We start from the raw sequence: 18,989 nt of genomic DNA on the forward strand, positions 1-18,989 counted from the left end.
TTTTGCATGAAAATTTTTTCATAATGCTTCACCTAAATAAACAAAATGCACAGTTTATTATAGCTTAAAATAGCTACCCTACTGCTGTGCTGCTTATCCCCAAATGTCTAAAGTTCCGTTCAAGTTATTTCAGAGTAAAATTAATACAAGTGAGACAGACTTTACACACACACTGGGGATAGGATAGGTTAATTCACTTGAGGTGGTAAAAAGGTTATGTTTTTTAACTGTTTATTCTCTTGCCAGAAGGACTATATAGCCTTGTCCGAGATTCTAGGGGAGAGTTGATGCACGACACAATTTAAAGACAACCCTTATCTAACCCTTATCTGTTTATTATGTTAATCATGTTAATATGTAACACGTCTAATGTACATAATGTAATACTGTTTGTTCATGTCAAAAGGTCCACCGCCCATCAACGACCCCTGGCGGCCTGGAGGCGAGGCGCTCCCCGTTGAGGCGCTGTCAATGGCGAACCATTGGAATTACACCACATTTATTATATTTCTTAAGTCGCTTTATTGCAACATACTTATTCGTGGACTCGATTATAACTTTTCATTACATTTTAAAAACAGGTACACTTTCATTCATTCTTGTAGGCTGAGACTGACTGTTTTGGATAAAACGCACAAAAGACGATTTCGGGGTTCTGACGTATTTTTTTGGTGGAGAAAAAAAAACGTGAGCCACACCAGGGGCACAGAACCAATGCATGCAGCTCAGCGATTCGTGATCGGGGAGTCAAACTCGATCCCGCTCCCGATGTTTACGTCGTTGGTCTGATGCCCTCCTCCTCCTCCTGCCCTCTCCTCAGCATCTCTTCCCTTCCCCGCAGAGGGCACCGGATATTTATCCTCCGATCCAGGGCCGTGGAGGAGGGAGGAGTCCTTGTGCAGCACTGGGACAGCGTCGGGCTCCGAACCCTCTGATGAAAGGCAGCGGTCTCCATCCAAACAGAAATGGCTATGGGGCTGACATCGAAAAAAGCGTCTACGCGAAGCGTCTGTGTGGAGCGCAAGAACCTGATCACGGTCTGCAGGTATACTAGGCCGTTTCGCCTCATCATCTCCTCGCTTGTCTGAGTGCCAGCCCTGCCACCCCCCACCCCGTACCACTCGGTGGTCACCCAGGGATGGGTCAGGGAAGTGATGCTTCGATATATTCACATGCATAGGGAGATAATGTTAGAACGGCTGTTTGGGATGTAAGCGATGTCACCGTCGCAGATGTTAGTTTGATATTGTCAACCGTGGTGATCCGGGTGGCTAGTGATTGCTATGCTATCTCTGAGGCTGCAGGTGCGTTTTCACCTTCAGGTACCCCCCCCCCCCCCCCGTCATCACATCCGTGGTTGGACTACGAGGCGTTTTCTGCTGTGTTTATCTGAGCCTTGCATGTTGAAGGCACGACATTTAGCTCCTGAGCGTAGTCGTGATCGTCATTAATAATAACCGGCACATCCGGGCCGAGGGGGTTAATAGGAGGCTGAGTTACCCTCCCTGAGAACTGCCGGCTGCCGCTGACTGGCCTTTTTTCCGGACAAGGACATTGAAAGAAATGAATGGAGGCTCCGGTAGCAGCAGTCTGAGCTGCTTGGAGTGGGGGAGTTGATGTGAAACACAATTGAAATCCGACGCTATTTGATCTTGTTTGTTATGTTAATCATATTCATATGTCACACTCAACACTGGTTGTTCATTTCACAAGATCCATGCAAACCGAAAGCAGATATCATCTGCCCATACATACCTTGATCTGCGAGAGCCATCCTAGCTGATGCTTAACTATCACATATTTTTATCGTAGAATATGAATAACATAGCCGCCCAAAGACAATAATAGACCCCCCTCTCAGACAACAGCCCTCCATTCACATGTTCTACAAACGTTCTGCATGTCTTACATGTTTTACAAGTATGAAATGTAGCTAGCACAATGCCGGGCTGTCATCCTGTGTAAGCCCACCCTCACACTCAGATCCAAAGACCCCAAGTGTGAGCTGTGGTTGTGGCTGCGTTGGCAGCAGTAGAGCTGGGCTGTAGGTTGGCCTACAGGCTGTCATTGTTTTCCCAGTGTGCAGGCTTTGGGGCTAATTATCGTCCCTGTGGCCTGCGGCTTCAGTGGTCTATTGTGTTCACACTGGATCATAAACCAGGAGGGCTTTTCCATGCTGGAATGTAAACCCTGCTAATGTATTTGTCTACTGTTGTTACCAAGAAGAGCTCAAGTCTTCTCGCCCGGTTGTCAAGGGAACTGTGTTTATTGCCATGGAAGTGATGTCATGGGCAGCACTTTGTAGATGATGTTGGACGCACACCGGTCCTCTTAGGAGATGGGTTTGTCTTGTTGACGTTGTTGGTGCCACTGACTGCGTTATGAACACCTTAAGGCCAACAAACAAATAACTAAAGGCTTGATTTTGAGACTCGCAACAATAAACACCCAATCGGATAAAGCACATATTTGTTTTATTACGATATCTCTCTGTCCAAGATACGGTTTGCCTTTAGTTACACATACAGTGGAACAGAAAAACACAGAATCACACTGAGCAGGCTTCAACACGAAGGGGCTCATAACAGACTTAAGACACGAACAACAGATTAGGAAACGCACAACGATTCGGTTCAGTTTGATCTCAGGGACTAACCGGGCTTAGAGCATTTTTTTTTAAATGTAAAACACATGGACAGACAGGAAGACGTATACGACAAGAGAGACGGAAATAAATATTAAGCATTTTTTTTTCAACATCAGTAAGGCTTAAATACACAAATTCCTTCCACTTTTTGCGTGGTTTAATGAAGGACATGACATTGATTAGAATTTCAGACCAACCCCCCCCCCTCCATGCATCTCTCATCTCTAACCCCCCCCAAGCCATTGTCCCTCAAAATGGCCGCCGGGCAGTTGGTACAACAACATGCCTCCCTCCCTCACTCCTCCTTCTTCATCATCTCGAGCACATTCCACTGACAGTAGCTTGGGTTCACTTCCAGTAGTCAATTTCGTTTTGGGTGCGATTTTCTGTGTTCTTTGAGTCTCGGTGAGAGATGGACAATAGTATCCATAGGGGGCTGTGCCGGGCGGACGTGGAGCCAGGGCAGGGTGTCCGGCGCCTGGGGACAGTGTTTGCATAGAGCAGCTTGGCTAGGAGGAGCGCCGCAATACACAGGCTACACTCAGAGACTGGGCTGCGTTCAGAAAAGGGTTTAACTAGAGCTCAGCTAGGCCTGCGTTAGTCCTGGGTTAGCACGGCTAATGCGTTCTCTAATACATGTACGCATAATATAGAATAATATAGAAAGACCTATCGATTCCCCCACTATTATAGTCATTAACACAACATCAACACACGTAGATATACTGGATTCTTTTTTCCTGTATCTCACTTCATTGGATTTGATCATTTCAGGAGATTTGAGGCATAGCGCAAGGGTTTTTAAATGGCTTTTATGTTTTTATATTGGGGGATTATAATTAAGATATACTGCGATTGCAGTCCCATTTTTCAGATTTCTCAACTATCCGAAATTAGTTAACGACACTGTCAGCAATCGTATAATGCGTTTGCTGAAAATGTCGTTAACTCATTTGGGATAGTTGATCTACTTTATGCTCCCTTGACAGATCCCTGATCAGTAATCCCATAAAACCTAAAACACGTTTTTCTTATCAAGAGTAAAACAAAAACAATAGAAGTGCGGAACACATACAGTACTGGACATTTGGACATGCTGAATCTGCAACACCATTGTAAACAAGTTGTTGCACTGGGACAACGTGCCAGGAATTAAAGAATTAAATTAAAAGAAATATGCACCCTTCCACAGTTCTTAGAATGAAAGAGAACGCAGAAGAAACAGCAGTAGAATAAGAAGAAAATCAATACTGCTTGTGAGCACATGTAAAATGTCTCATACCGAAAAGAATAACAAATAATCTCACACCACTTCATGCAGTTGCTACGGGCAACACCTTTTTAAAATCTCTTCCAGTGTCCCATGTTCGAGTCGGGGAGTACTTTTGCATACTGCTGTTGTTCACATGCCGGTTCAATTAGCATTTTTCTGAGACGGGGTTGAATCGAGGAGATCTGATGTGGAGCTTTGGTTAAACCGGGGAAATCTTCACTGAAATGCTAAACCTCACTTCTGGCCACAAGCGGCGCTTTACTGTGTGATCTGTGTGTGCGATGGGAGTTGTTTTGTTGTGTGTGCGGGTTAGTAACACCTTTTTTTTTCCTGCTATTCATGCTGAGGTCCATGACTGGGCGAACGCCGGTGGTGTTGTCACAGGGAACCTAAGAAAGAAATAAACAAGATGAGCGAGACTTCAGTGGCTGCCTAGCGTCTAGCGTCGTCCTGTGAACAAACACAGCATTAGCAGGGGCGGCAGGGATCTCGCTCTGACTCAATAGAGTTTTTCCTAGTAGTCAGACTCCCTGGTGGTAGAATTTCAACCGGGACGTTCTAAAAGTGAAACGTGAAACTGGGGCCACAGGTTCACATGGCTTTGAGATGCTTCCCGCTAGACTGATTGAGTGAGTTACTCCCTGCCTACTCACCGGCATTTCTATCCTTTCTCCTGCAGTACAGTCCCTCCTCACTCGACTGAATCTGCCTCTCTCACTCGCCGTCCCCTTTTAATGTTTGACTTGAACTGTAGCACTGTCTGTCTCGGTTCTAGACTGAAGGCTGAACATTTGCCTTTGCTTGGCCTTCATATCTCATCGGTACCAAAAACGAGATCAGGTCTTTGGGATAACATCGTAGGCGGATGTACATTTCATCCGGCAAAGACCTGTTACTGTTTGCACATCAATTGTCCTCCATAAGCCATTGATTCCTACATCACAGGACCTTATCTGATGTTGCATGAGGCTCTTTGTTTTATCCATTGATCAATCTTCCCTTCGTTGCTCCACCGTTTTTCCAATCCACAAAAACACCTCCTCTACCAGCCATGTTTTGTACATGACCCCATTGACACTTACGCTAACCCACACAGACACTTTCCCCGCCCTTTAATTCACAGGCAGAGTGGGCGGGGGACACACCCTGGGCTCTGAACCTCTCCACGTTCTTTGGATATCGGCTAGAAAACAAATCGATTTCCATCAAAGCAACAAAGCACTGTTTTGGCCGTACTCTGGTGGTATTCCATATAAGATTAGATTCATTCTTATGGATGATTCTTGTGGTAGTGCTGGTCCTTCAAGGCACAAATCCCAAAAGACAAAAGACATTATGTTCCATGATGCTTGATCTGAACCACAATCGGCTGGTGTAGCCTGATTCAGTGGCTGGCTGGCGAGAAGTCCTTTATCGGACGTAGTTGCTTGTGGTAGCACTACAGAGACATGGCAGGTGATGGAGGAGGAGGCTGTCAGGCTGGGAATCTGGGAAAGGAGCGAGCGAGAGAAGAGATGGTCATGGCAAGATTATTAGAGGAGTTGATAAACTGAAATAAACATTTGGTGTTAGTCTGAAGCTTTAGCTGTTAGCGCTCCGTTAGTTAAAATGTGGAAATATCTAACGCGTGACGTAGAGGGAGGCCTCTGGTCACGCAGACCTGTGAGTATAGCGGGGGAACAATGGGAACAAGAGGCATTTGAAGAGGAGAGATTGTAGGCTTGGCCGCGAGCCAAGGAGATCGGGCGAGGGGGTCGGACAAAAGAGGCCTGTGAGGAGCCTCCGAGTCGTTGTTGTTCGGTGTCAAAGCGTACCACGAGCGTGCCGCCGTGCCACTACACTGATTAGCATCAGAGGTATGCCGCTGCTCCTCAGAGGCCCGCTCCTCCTGACTCCTGTCAGCACACCTTTTAGCAACGTCGGTCCACTACGATGTTGTAGTGTGGTGCATCGAGTTCATGCATCGAAACGGATTTACAGATCAGAACAAGAGAACGTTTATCCCCGATTGGTGTGAGCCACATGTCACCTCCCCTGTCACGCCCTAATGCACTTGAAACAACAACTGTAGCTCCAACGGAATCTGAAGAAGCCAATTTGTGACATTTGATATTTGAGTGCATTTTAAAAAGACAAAAAACAAATACCCAAATTTCTACTCAAAGTATTATCTTGTTATGGCGGGTTCTCGGCTGTACATGCTGATACCCTTAACAGGCTGGTTTTCTCAGTGTTGTCCAGTTATCCCTTGTCATGGGACCCCATGCACTACTGCTATTGCTGAAACAATGAGCTGGTTCTAAGCAGAAGCTTCACTTTGCACCGTCACACCCTACACCCCCCCCCCCCCCCCCTACATTCTGCACGAGGCAGGGCACGCTCCCATGACACTGACCTGTCTCCTTGAGAAATTCCTGCATGATCTAAAAGAGCAAAGGTTCCCAATGACAACGTAATCCAGTTTCAGAAGTCCGCAGTGGTGAGCCCTCGGCAGTGGTCCCGGCAGCGTCTGTATGTCCCTCGTGATGGCGTCGTCCTGTTTGTCCCCGTCGTCTATGTGTCGTCAAAACCACTCCCGGCCTCCCCTCCCTGTCCCTCGGAACCCCCGGCTCTAGAGGGTCTTGGAGGCTCGCTTCGGGAAGAAGGCTTTCCGGAACGACGTGGTGGTGGTCCCCCGGCTGAACGAGGCGCCCCCCAGGGCGATCTTGGTCTTCCCGCTGGTGATGGTCGAGGCCCCCAGGGAAGTGGTCTTCCGGCCCCGTGCGATGAAGGAGCTCCCCATGGCGATTTTGGTCTTCCCCCTCTTGATGGTGGTGTTGCCCAGCGAGAGGGCCGTCTTGCCCTCTGTGATGCTGGTGTTGCCCATTGGGGAGCCGGTTATGACGGTGCTGGTGCTGGAGGTGGTGGCGGTGGTGCTGATCTTGGCGGTCTGGACCCAGGTGTCGAGGCAGAGTCTGGGGCTCAGTCGTCGCGTCGGCGCATCGCACACTCATGCAGAGCTCGCAGTTCTGTTGCTTTCCCCCCCCGGTCTCTGGAATGGCGAGTGGCTGGCTGCGGGCAGCGGCGCGGGATTCTACGGCTGGATGGTTGCAGCCCCCCGTTGGTCACATAATGCTCTCGTTGAACAGCGCGACGTGGGCCGGGGAAGGCCACATACCACCCATGTGTCCGCGTGAATGGACAGAGGCAGACGTAGGCGCCCACCGCCTCGCCGCGGGGACGGGGGACAGTGGCGCGATTGTCCCCCGGGGGCCACGACGACACCAACAACAGCTGAACGGGACATTGTGTCGGAGAGGGACAAGCTGTGGTGACATCACCCTCTTCTGTGCCTTTGTTTGGCCCACATCCCCTGATAAAAGTCAGCCTCTTCTGCTGGAGTGTGGTGGGGTTCGAAGGATATGCTTTTAAATCAAAAGGGGTCAAAATGGAGGCGCAACCGTGAACTTATTGAGGTTTCCCTGAGCCAGAACGTTGCGCTCAGTTTGGATTTCGGGCGTGGCTGCTTACACCTCTGATGAATTCCTTTGGAGAATTTTGTCCTTGAATTTAATGCAACTTGCTGATACTTTATTCACTCCCCATTTAGTGTCATTTCATATAATTCGATGTTAAAAAAGCATTGGTGTAAATCAATAGAAAATAATCAAGCCAAGCAAAGCAGTGTTTAGGCATGGTTACATTTTATAACGGTTACATCGTACATTTGCTTATTTTCTTCACAGGCTTCTACAGTAGTTCATGGTTCAAGTAGTAGTTTTTCTCTAGTCAACAGAATTGTTACCAGGATGCACCTGTGCTTGCGACACAAACACATCCCTGATCTCTTGGCAGTGTATACTAGTTGTGCATGTGGATACAGAGATTGGTTTAATTTGACTGTACATGACCAACATGGAGAACAATGTGGTCACCAGAGCTAAGGCGTCACCCTCACATGTCTCCACATACATGAGCACCCCCCCCTCACTCCATTGGCTGCCAACGCATGTCATCCCCCCTATAACGTCTGAATAATGATCTCTGCGATCAGACGACTCACAGGACGGGGTCCCATCACACAACCGCAGACTCCAAACTCGCCCCGTCCCACATGGAAAAACACACTCACAGTCAGAAGCAAAGGGCAACAAATACCAAAATAAAAATCACACACAGACCCACAACATCCCTACCGGCGTAATTTAAAGCACACACCGCTGATAATAGGTAGCCCTACGGCCCAGTGCCGGTACTGACCTGTGGACACTGATTAACCTCAGACATGTGTTCACGTGTGAAAATCCCAGTAGACGTTGCTGTGCGTCTCCTTGCCCCGGGTGAGGACAGTCTTGACCACAGACACGGACTTGGCCCCGTGGCTGAAGGTCAGGGTGGTGAGGGTGCTCGTGGTGTCCCCTCTCGTGACGGAGGTCTTCCCCACCGCCACGGTGGTCTTGCCCAGGGTGACGGTGGTGCGGCTCCAAGACACGGAGGATCTACCCCAGGCGATGGCGTACTTAGTTTTCAGGAGGGAGGCTTTGCCTCGGGTGAACGAGGTCTTGCTCGACAGGAATGCTGTTTTCCATTCATCGTCCTTTGAGTCTTTTTTGGGGGGCTTCGCGGAGGCGGCGGGGGCGGCGGCTGTGGCCCCGCGCGGCGACCTGGCCCTGGCTCCCGGAGTGCTGCTCATCTAGGTTGTCCGACGCTTGGACATCAGCGCCTTGCGGAAAGAAGTGGTGGTGGTGCCCCTGGTGAAGCTGGCTCGGCCCAGAGCCACCTTGGTCTTCTCCCGCGAGATGGTGGAGTCCCCGAAGGAGGTGGTGGTCAATCCCCTGAAGACGGAGGACTTGCCCACCGACACGGTGGTCTTCCCCCTGGCGATGGAGGTGCTGCCCACGGCGAGGGCCGTCTTGCCCTCGGTGATGCTGGTGTTGCCCATGGAGGCGGAGGCTTCGGCGGTCAGCCCTCTCGCTCTCTCTCACACAGAGCCCGGCTCTTGGCTCCTGGCTGCTAGCACGCGCTCTGCATGCTCTCCCCGCAGACGGAGGCTCGGGTGTAGGCTGAGCATGCGAGATCAAAAAGCTCAAAGTGTGGCAGCGGTGGTCCTAAATAGATCGGAACCGCGGCGTTGGAGAGGGAGGAGGGGTGGATGTGTGTGATTGGATCACTGTTTGATTAGAGCGGCTCTTTTTAGGAAGACAGGAGGCTAAGAGGGCTTCGGCGGGGCGCTTGGGGTTGACCCGGGATACAGCGTCGTCGTCGCCGCCGCCGCCGCTGCCCGTGTCATCTGCCCCGGCTTGACACAAGGGGGTCGATTGTATTGTTGTCATGGCAACGCTGTCAAAGGGAGTCAAGGGGTACATTGTGTAGGGACACAATGTACAGCCAGGACAATCGGGGGTGACATCAGTATGATTAGATGGCCCCATCGAAAAGATCTTGGATGTCACGGCTGCTGCTGTAGCGCTGTACTGTAGTACATACTGTAGCTCTGTAGTACTTACTGTAGTACTGTTTGTACATACTGTAGTAGAATCTGTTATTTTGCACTCACAGCCTTTGCAAAAACACAAACTGCGACCCTGACCCTTTAGCGTGTGTGTTAACATACTTCTGTTGTCTTCTGCTCTCAGATTCTCTGTCAAGACGCTCCTCGAGAAATACACAGCCGAGCCCATCGATGACTCGTCGGAGGAGTTCCTCAACTTCGCTGCCATCTTGGAGCACATCCTCAGCCACCGGTTCAGAGGTACTACAACCCACAGATAAGAACGCATGCAGATACGAATGTGGGGCTACAACCTACAGATAAGAACGCAAAACATACCGATACGAATGTACAACATACAGATACGAATGTGGTGCTGCAACCTACAGATACGAATGTGGTACTACAACACACAGATACGAACGCACAACATACAGATACGAATGTGGTGCTACAACCTACAGATACGAACGCACAACATACCGATACGAATGTACAACCTACAGATACGAACGCACAACATACAGATACGAATGTGGTGTTACAGCATACAGATACGAACGCACAACATACAGATAAGAATGTGGTGCTACAGCATACAGATACAAATTTACAACCTACAAATACGAACGTTCAACATACAGATACGAATGAACAACATACACATACAAATGGTACAGATGCGAATGTGGTACTACAACATATATTCATATAATGATCGTACAACAGCAAATAGGTACCCATGGTAGTTGGGACGGATACATTTATGTATAGATAAATGTAGAAAATGATGAGTGTTGTGCCAAAAGGCGAACAGATGATGTAATGGTTATATAATATGTCACGTAATTTGACTATCCTCCAATTTGCTGACGCACATTCTACAATCCTTGATGCAAAACCACCCCTCCTTAGCTAAAGCTGGGGGAGGCAGAGCGCATTAGGTTTGATGATTACCGTCGGGTATAAAGATAATTAAAACAAATGCGACTAAAATGCTTCTAAAATAAAAAGCCTACTGCACAAAACAGCGACAGACATCAGCGTAACGATGAATCACATGACTCGGGGCCTGGTTCTGGGGTCCCAGGGTGGTCACGGTGGCCCTGGCCCCACCTAGCCCCACCTAGCCCCACCTAGCCCCACTTAGCCCCACTTAGCCCCACCTAGCCCCACCTAGCCCCACCTAGCCCCACCTAGCCCCACCTAGCCCCACCTAGCCCCACCTAGCCCCACCTAGCCCCATCTAGCCCCATCTAGCCCCACCTAGCCCCACTTAGCCCCACCTAGCCCCACCTAGCCCCACCTAGCCCCACCTAGCCCCACCTAGCCCCACCTAGCCCCACCTAGCCCCACCTAGCCCCACCTAGCCCCACCTAGCCCCACCTAGCCCCACCTAGCCCCACCTAGCCCCATCTGGCCCCCAGCAGCAGTGGTTATGACTGGGTCCTGGTTCTGGGGTCCCATGGTGGGTCTGTAGCCCCCGGCCCCCTAGCAGCAGTGCTCCTGACTGGGTCCTGGTTCTGGGGCCCCATGGTGGGTCTGTAGCCCCCGGCCCCCCAGCAGCAGTGCTCCTGATTGGGGCCTGGTTCTGGGGCCCCATGGCGGCCTGTAGCCCCCGACCCCCCAGCAGCACTGGTCCTGAGTGGGCTCTGTGTTCTCCGGAGCAGGGTCAGGAGGTTGGTTCAGCTCGGACGGCCAGCGCAGCTTCTGGGAGTACATCCGGCTGGCCTGCAGCAAGGTGCAGAACAACTGCATCGCCAGCATCGAGAACATCGAGAACATCAGCACATCGCGGGCCAAGGCGAGTGTGTGTGTGTGTGTGTGTGTGTGTGTGTGTGTGTGTGTGTGTGTGTGTGTGTGTGTGTGTGTGTGTGTGTGTGTGTGTGTGTGTGTGTGTGTGTGTGTGTGTGTGTGTGTGTGTGTGTACACCAGTGTACCATCTGGCCCAGATCTTTACACAGTGAAGGAGGGACATAGAGTTCCATGGAAAGAAATCCAGTGATTGCTAAGCATTAGGGGTAAGGGGGGGGGGGGGGGGGTTGTGTATTTTAAATAATAGAGTTGAGTATTGCGGCTCTCAGGAAATTACTTTTTTATTATTTGATGTTGCTCTTTTAACAGGATATTTTAATAACCACTCAGAAGTATGACTCCCTGTGTCCTCGGTAATGTGGTCTTATGATCCCCTGAGTGACGGCGTTGACCTTTGACCTCTCTGCGCCCGCAGGGCCGGGCCTGGATACGAGTGGCCCTGATGGAGAAGCGTCTGTCGGAGTACATCGCCACCGCCCTCCGAGACACACGGACCACCAGGTGATGCGTCATGTGATCGCGCTAGACACACCCACGCTGTCTGGCTATGTGCTGTCTATCCCCAGCGACCGTAGAAAACGGCTTGTAGCCTCACATACAGTAGACTACCCCACTATCAGAGAGAACATTATATACACCAACCCACTATCAAAGATCACTAGTAACAGCCTTGTGTATACATTATACACCCCAGACCCCACTGTCAAAGATAACTAGTAACAGCCTTGTGTATACACTATACACCCCACTGTCAAAGATAACTAGTAACAGCCTTGTATATACATTATACACCCCACTGTCAAAGATAACTAGTAACAGCCTTGTGTATACACTATACACACCACTATCAAAGATAACTAGTAACAGCCTTGTATATACATTATACACCCCACTGTCAGCATAAACTATTGACAGCCTTATATGCATCCCCCCCCCCCCCCCCCCCCCCACTATGAAAGTCAACTAGTAGCGGCTTTACATGAAATCAGGTGAAACCCTTCCTCAGTGTTCTACATGGTTCTCCGTGGGAACCATCTATTAGTTCTTTGTTCTATCTATTTTAGTCCTATTTTATATCTATTCCTATTCTATGTAATATCTATAAGGGCTGTATATTCTGTCTATTAGTGTTCTTAAAGTTCTATGTTCCATTTTTTTTTATCTATGTTCTATCAATTAGTTTAGTATATTCTATCTCTTAGTGTCCTACGTTCTATCATCATAGTTCTATGTTCTATCTATTAGTTTACTGTGTTCTATCTCTTAAGAGTCCTACGTTCTATCATCATAGTTCTATGTTCTATCTATTAGTTTCCCTGGTTCTATCTCTTAGAGTCCTACGTTCTATCATCATAGTTCTATGTTCGATCTATTAGTTTACTGTGTTCTATCTCTTAGAGTCCTACGTTCTATCATCATAGTTCTATGTTCGATCTATTAGTTTACTATCACTTAGAGTCCTATGTTCTATCACCATAGTTCTAAGTTCGATCTATTAGTTTACTGTGTTCTATCTCTTAGTGCCCTACGTTCTATCATCATAGTTCTATGTTCTATCTATTAGTTTACTGTGTTCTATCTCCTAGAGTCCTACGTTCTATCATCATAGTTCTATGTTCTCTCTGTCCTGGTTCTCTGTGGCTGACCCGCTCCCCGTGTTCCAGGCGGTTCTACGACGACGGGGCCATCATGCTGCGGGAGGAGGCCACGGTCCTGACCGGGATGCTCATCGGGCTCAGCGCCATCGACTTCAGGTGAGGAGCGGCTCAGAACCGGTTCATTTAGGAGCCGTCCAATCAGAAGAGCTGAGGAGCGGTTCAGTAAGGGTTCAGTTAGGAGACCGTCCAATCAGACGAGCTGATGAGCGGTTCAGTAAGGGTTCAGTTAGGAGACCGTCCAATCAGACGAGCTGATGAGCGGTCCAGTACGGGTTCAATTAGGAGCTCGTCCAGTCAGACGAGCTGGAGAGCGGCTCAGAACCGGTTCAGTTAGGAGCCGTCCAATCAGACGAGCTGAAGAGCAGTTCAGTATGGGTTCCTTTAGAAGCTCGTCCAATCAGACGAGGTGTAGAGCGGCTCAGTACAGACTTCCTTTCAGAGGCTGTCCAATCAGACGAGCTCAAGTCTTGGTGACCGGGACGTTTCACTCTCTTTTCGCTTCATGTTTGTGAAGCGAAAAGAGAGAGAACTCGGACCGCAGTAATCAGCTTTTCCTGCTGGGAAGCTAAAACGAAAGAGGAGAAAGGCTCAGACAAGCTAAACTGTGCTGCAGACACGTTGTTAGACTAAGCGTCTGTAAAGGTTTCCAATCAAATCAACCCCGTGTGTAACAGCCCCCGGAGGGGAAAACACTTTAAAATCCTCTTCTGGAAGCCCAGTCTAACTACGTCTGAGAGCTCTGTCCAGATAAAAGGTATCACATTTGAAAGCACAAGATAGTGCTCCAAAGCTGAACGAGAAGCGCATTGACTTCTTATTGACCGCTTCTAGAAGAATATACTACAGTTTTATTCAAAATAAACCATCAGGGACTCATTTCTGATCGATGACGTAATAGACTAAGAAATAAAACTAGCACTAATTTATGTTTTTTGGAAAAGGTAAAGTGTTTCGAAACCAACAATAGACCTTTTAGTTATAAATAGAAATGCTGACTGTCGTTTTGCAGTACAGCTGAGCCTATTATGTAATTTTCCACTAAATTGTCTATGGGGGATAAACACTTCACGGGAGAGTTCAGCCCCCAGTAGGGGGAGCTGTTTTACCTTCCAGCGATATAGGAATGCCGGTGATGTGTAGGTCTAGTCAAGTTTATTAGATCATGTCTGAACCCTGACACGCTTTTATATGTTAATGAACTCGATTACACGATGCACTTGTGAGAGTGGCATCAAAGGTCTTCTTAATCACAGCCTGATTGGACTCTGTCTTTTTTCCTTCTGCTCAGTTTTTGTCTAAAGGGTGAAGTTCTGGATGGGAAATCTCTGGCCATGATTGACTATACACCATACCTAAAGTTCACTCAGAGGTGAGTGTGCTGCTCATGCCAGTGTACACCAACACCAACACAAACATACAGTTAAGTTAGGGTTAGCATATAACCGTTGCTTAAACTTGCTTAAACACGGTGAACAGACAATTGAGAAGGATAAAAGGGTTTGGGAACTCCTACTCCTCCTACTAAGTAGAGTACAGATTCCAAACCTTGTTTGGCTCGTGACCACATTCCTACGGCTGAAAATGTACATCATGAGCCCGATTCATAAGCGTGTGCATCCATCATTTTAACCCCATCAACGTGGGCGTCGGACCGGGAACCACTGACATAGAGAGAGGGTCCACCGTGATGGATGAGAGAGAGAGAGAGAGAGAGAGAGAGAGAGAGAGAGAGAGAGAGAGAGAGAGAGAGAGAGAGAGAGAGAGAGAGAGAGAGAGAGAGAGAGAGAGAGAGAGAGAGAGAGAGAGAGAGAGAGAGAGAGAGAGAGAGAGAGAGAGAGAGATGCCCGCACATACACACGCTCATGCGCACACAAAAACACACACAGACAGACAGACACACACACACAAAAACATACACACACACAAAACACATTCACACAAAGCAACGATTATTTTCCACTGTTGCTAACTTTGTCCTTGCTAACGCACGGCGGCGGCGGCGGCGCCTGCAGCTACGACTACCTGAGCGACGAGGACGACCGCACCAGCGTGGACAGCAGCAACAGCGAGGAGAGCGTCCCCGAGCACCCCTACATCCCCCTGGTCACCGACGAGGAGAGCTGGAGCAATAAGTGCCGCAAGATGGAGCAGAGGTTCAAGATCGTCTACGCCCAGAAGGTGAGTGCAGACGTGGGGGTGGTCCCTTGGCGTCCAAATGAACACAAATAGTTTGTGTTTTAAGTTTCTATTCTATGATCTTAAACATGGGTGGCATGTGGCTCAGGAGGTAGAGCGGGTTGGCTGGTAACCGGAAGGTTGCTGGTTCGATCCCCCGGATCCCCGAGCGTCGAGGTGTCCCTGAGCAAGATACCTCCCCCTAAAGGCTCCCGACGAGCTGGCTGTCGCCCTGCGTGGCTGACACCGCCGTCGGTGTGTGAATGTGTGTATGAATGTGTGAATGTTACCCAATATTGTAAAAAAGCTTTGAGTGGCCACTGGTTAGAAATGCGCTGCATGAATGCAGTCCATTTGACGTCCCAATGAACACAAATGGTACTGAACTAGCAACCTTCCGGATACAAGTAAACAACAAGCCAACCCCATTAGCTCCATAATATGTTTTTGAGTACTTATATGAGCATAAACAACAATGCTACACCAGAACCATCGGGAACATACTTCTAAACACTTCGCTAACCACCCCACGCTCCTTCTGAGAAAGAGGGTGGGGATTCGAATCGGGGGGCCGAAACACAGCCTTCAGCCCGTCTTCCCCCGGTGAGGCAGATCTCTGAGCCGTAGTTCCGCCGTGTGGCACCGTGCCTCGCTTGCAGGGCTACCTGGAGGAGCTGGTGCGGCTGCGGGAGTCGCAGCTGAAGAACGTGGAGACGGAGAACAAGCACCTGCGGTCCCGACTGGAGGAGCTGACGGAGCAGAGCCTGCAGGAGAAGAGGGAGCTGGAGGACGTGGTGCTGGAGCTGCAGGCGCAACTGTGAGGGCGGCCGGACGGACGCACCCGAACGCACGCACGCATACACACGCACGGACACACACGCAGACACGTGCGTACACGCGTGTAAGCACACATACGCACACATATGCGCACACACGCGTCTCGAACACGTACGAACACACATACGTACACACATGTAAGCACACATACGCACACACGCACATGTACGAACACACACACAAAATAACACATGCACACACAAACAAACACACACACACACACACACACACACATGAACACACACACATGAACACAGACGTATGCACGCACGCACACACGCACGCAGGCACGAACACAAACACAGATAAAATCACACCACTCAATCACAATTTCGACTACGTGCAATCTCTTTTATCCTCTCCCTAACCTCCAGACAGCTCACCAAAGTGCTTGTTTGCATGCCCAAACGTGGAGCACTTGTAATGAGAGTGTAACATACTGTGTGCTCCCTCCAGCTCTGGCCTCATCCCCTGTGAATCCAATCACCTGTCCAAGGAGATCTCCATCCCCCAGGTGAACCAGTGGACCACCATCAACAACAGCCAGGGAGACATCAAGCTCTTCCGCAGGTCAGTCCTTTACTTATTTTTTAAACTTGCATTTTTATTGAGTTTTCACAAAGAATTATACAGAACAGCTCAACAACATTATCGAAATAAGAAAAATACCAAAATGTTCAACAAACATTTCGTGTTCGATTTTCTGGACACGATATTTGGGAGGTATGTAGTGGAGACTTCTCCCTGTTATGTCTTACGGTTATTGTAGACTGTTTTGCTTCACTCTTATTTCTTGTGTTAAACAGAATCATCCACTATGCTATGGCGCCTTTAGTCAATGTCTTATTTTATTTCAAACCTTTCAAAATTTTCAAAATGCCATATCAAACTTGCTCACTCTTGCTCTCAGCGTTGTCTTTTGAGTTATTCGGCGCCACAGAATAGTTCTGATAAAACGTGATCTACTCTGACCCACACTCAGTTCTGTGTCTTGACGGCTGACGCCCTGACTGACTGTCCCTCTGTGTTTCGGGGTCCCCCCCCCCCCCTCCAGGAGGAGCTTCCCCAGCCTGGAGCAGCTCTCGGTGGACGTCAGCCTCAACTCCAACTCCCAGCGGACGGACAGCAAGCAGAACGGTGAGGGCTGCCTGCTTTCCTCTGGCGGGGCCGCTTCCCCCCTCCCTACCGCATGCTACACCCCCACACCGACACACCCGGGCTAGGGCCCCTCCCGCCGGTCCCTGCACACCTCACACACCTGGGCTAGGGCCCCGCCCGCCTCACACACCTGGGCTAGGGCCCCTCCCGCCGGTCCCTGCACACCTCACACACCTGGGCTAGGGCCCCGCCCGCCTCACACACCTGGGCTAGGGCCCCTCCCGCCGGTCCTTGCACACCTCACACACCTGGGCTAGGGCCCCGCCCGCCTCACACACCTGGGCTAGGGCCCCGCCCGCCTCACACACCTGGGCTAGGGCCCCGACCGCCTCACACACCTGGGCTAGGGCCCCGCCCGCCTCACACACCTGGGCTAGGGCCCCGCCCGCCTCACACACCTGGGCTAGGGGCCCCGCCCGCCTCACACACCTGGGCTAGGGCCCCGCGGGTACCCGTCCACCGACCCAGTCTAGGGGGCCCCCTGGTACCCCACACACCGACCCAGGCTAAGGGGCCCCTCCGGTACCCGACCGGGCGCCGACCACAATGAGCACACACAGCCGCCCTCTGTGCTACTTCCACCAACTGCAGAACAACAACGGGCCCTCAGCCGTCGGCCCGGAGCCCTCCACACACACGGCCCCCGAACAAAGGCCCGCTTGAGGTCGGCTGGAGCTGCTGGTGCTGCTGCTGGTGGCGGCGGTGGTGGTGGTGGTGGTGGTGGTGGTGGTGGGGGTGGTGGTGGTGGTGGTGGCGGCGGCGGTGGCGGCGGCAGCGGCGGTGTCTTTTTTCTTTTTCTCTGAGCGGGGGTGGGTTAAGTGATGCAGGGCCAGAAGACTCTTCTGCTTTGTGTTGACTAACCATCGCGTTTCTCGACTCTCCCCCCCCCCCCCCGCAGGGAAGGACTGCACCCCTTCCATGCTGGGGCTGTGCGGATCGCTGGCCTCCCTCCCCAGCTCCAAGTCCCTGGCCAGCCTTAAGTCCAGTGAGTGCTTGGTGAACATCAGCGCCGACCCCAGCCCCGCGTCCTCCCCCAGCTAGGAGAGGCACTAGGGCCGACGAATGGGAGCCCCCCCCCCCCCCCCACCTACCTACCGAGACCCACTGCCCAGCCTCGGAGGCCCCCCCTCCCTCCCCTCCACCACCCCCATCCTGTTACCTACTCCCCCACCCAACCCCCCCCCCGTCCCATTTCCTCTATGGATGCTGCATTGACCACCCCTTCTCCTCTTCCTCCTCCTCCTCCTCCTCCTCCTCCTCCTCCTCTTCAACCCCCTCCCAACCCACTCGCCGCCCGCCGCCCGCCCCCCCCCCCCCCCCCCCCCCCCCTCCGTCGGCGCTCGCTTCAGCTTGTACGCTGACACTGTAGGGAGAGCCAATTTGGGAAGGACTCGTTCGCCATCTCCGGATTTTGCGTATGCTTGAGTGTGACGTTGTGATGACGATGATGATGATGATGATGATGATGATGATGAGGATGATGATGACGATGCTGACGCCGAAAGGACACATCTTATTTTTGTGGTTTGTTTGTACGTTGTTGTTTTTTTTTTGTTTTCCGCCTGGTTTTACTTTCTGTTCTCTCTCGGTTTCCCGCCTCTGCTTTGGTGTCACATCCGTCGTCTTCTGCACACCAACACTGCTTCCCTCGGTCGCGTGGCCGTGCACCTCTGTGTCTTCACCCCAGGGGGTACAAGCATGAGTCCGGACACTTCTAGGGGGAGAACTCAGACCAGAACAACCTTGAGTTGTTTCTTTTTGTTATTTTTTTTATTTGATTTGGAGTGATCTTAGCCAAGGGTGGAAACTACATATTCAGAGAATGAAAGGCCTCCCTCTCTTTCCCCCCCCTGCCAAACCATTCGAAACCCGCTGCCCAAGGAATTAAAACCAATAAATATCAGGACTTTTATTTTGTGAAGCTGTAGCTTTCCACCACAGCCATTTTATCCAATC

The 18,989-nt window shown here is 50.5% G+C and overlaps 1 protein-coding gene across 1 annotated transcript; it reads left to right on the top strand.

Annotated features, from left to right (window-relative positions):
• Positions 1–948: 948 nt before the first annotated feature.
• Positions 949–18,074, top strand: rundc3aa (RUN domain containing 3Aa). The gene is made up of 11 exons (XM_056577175.1): positions 949–1,045; positions 9,536–9,651; positions 11,061–11,194; positions 11,621–11,706; positions 12,870–12,959; positions 14,152–14,232; positions 14,876–15,041; positions 15,698–15,855; positions 16,332–16,445; positions 16,930–17,012; positions 17,932–18,074. The coding sequence occupies exons 1-11, from the start codon at positions 966–968 to the stop codon at positions 18,072–18,074; spliced, it is 1,251 nt and encodes a 416-aa protein (XP_056433150.1). The 5' UTR covers positions 949–965.
• Positions 18,075–18,989: the final 915 nt, after the last annotated feature.

Source organism: Gadus chalcogrammus, chromosome 2 (assembly GCF_026213295.1).
Source record: "Gadus chalcogrammus isolate NIFS_2021 chromosome 2, NIFS_Gcha_1.0, whole genome shotgun sequence".
NCBI lineage: Eukaryota > Metazoa > Chordata > Actinopteri > Gadiformes > Gadidae > Gadus > Gadus chalcogrammus.

What these genes read in the sequence shown, in the direction of transcription:
- rundc3aa (XM_056577175.1), top strand. Translation starts at nt 966, where the DNA reads ATGGCTATGGGGCTGACATCGAAAAAAGCGTCTACGCGAAGCGTCTGT. An exon ending in AACCTGATCACGGTCTGCAG is followed by an intron (nt 1,046 to 9,535) that starts GTATACTAGGCC and finishes TTCTGCTCTCAG; the next exon opens with ATTCTCTGTCAAGACGCTCC. An exon ending in CCTCAGCCACCGGTTCAGAG is followed by an intron (nt 9,652 to 11,060) that starts GTACTACAACCC and finishes TCTCCGGAGCAG; the next exon opens with GGTCAGGAGGTTGGTTCAGC.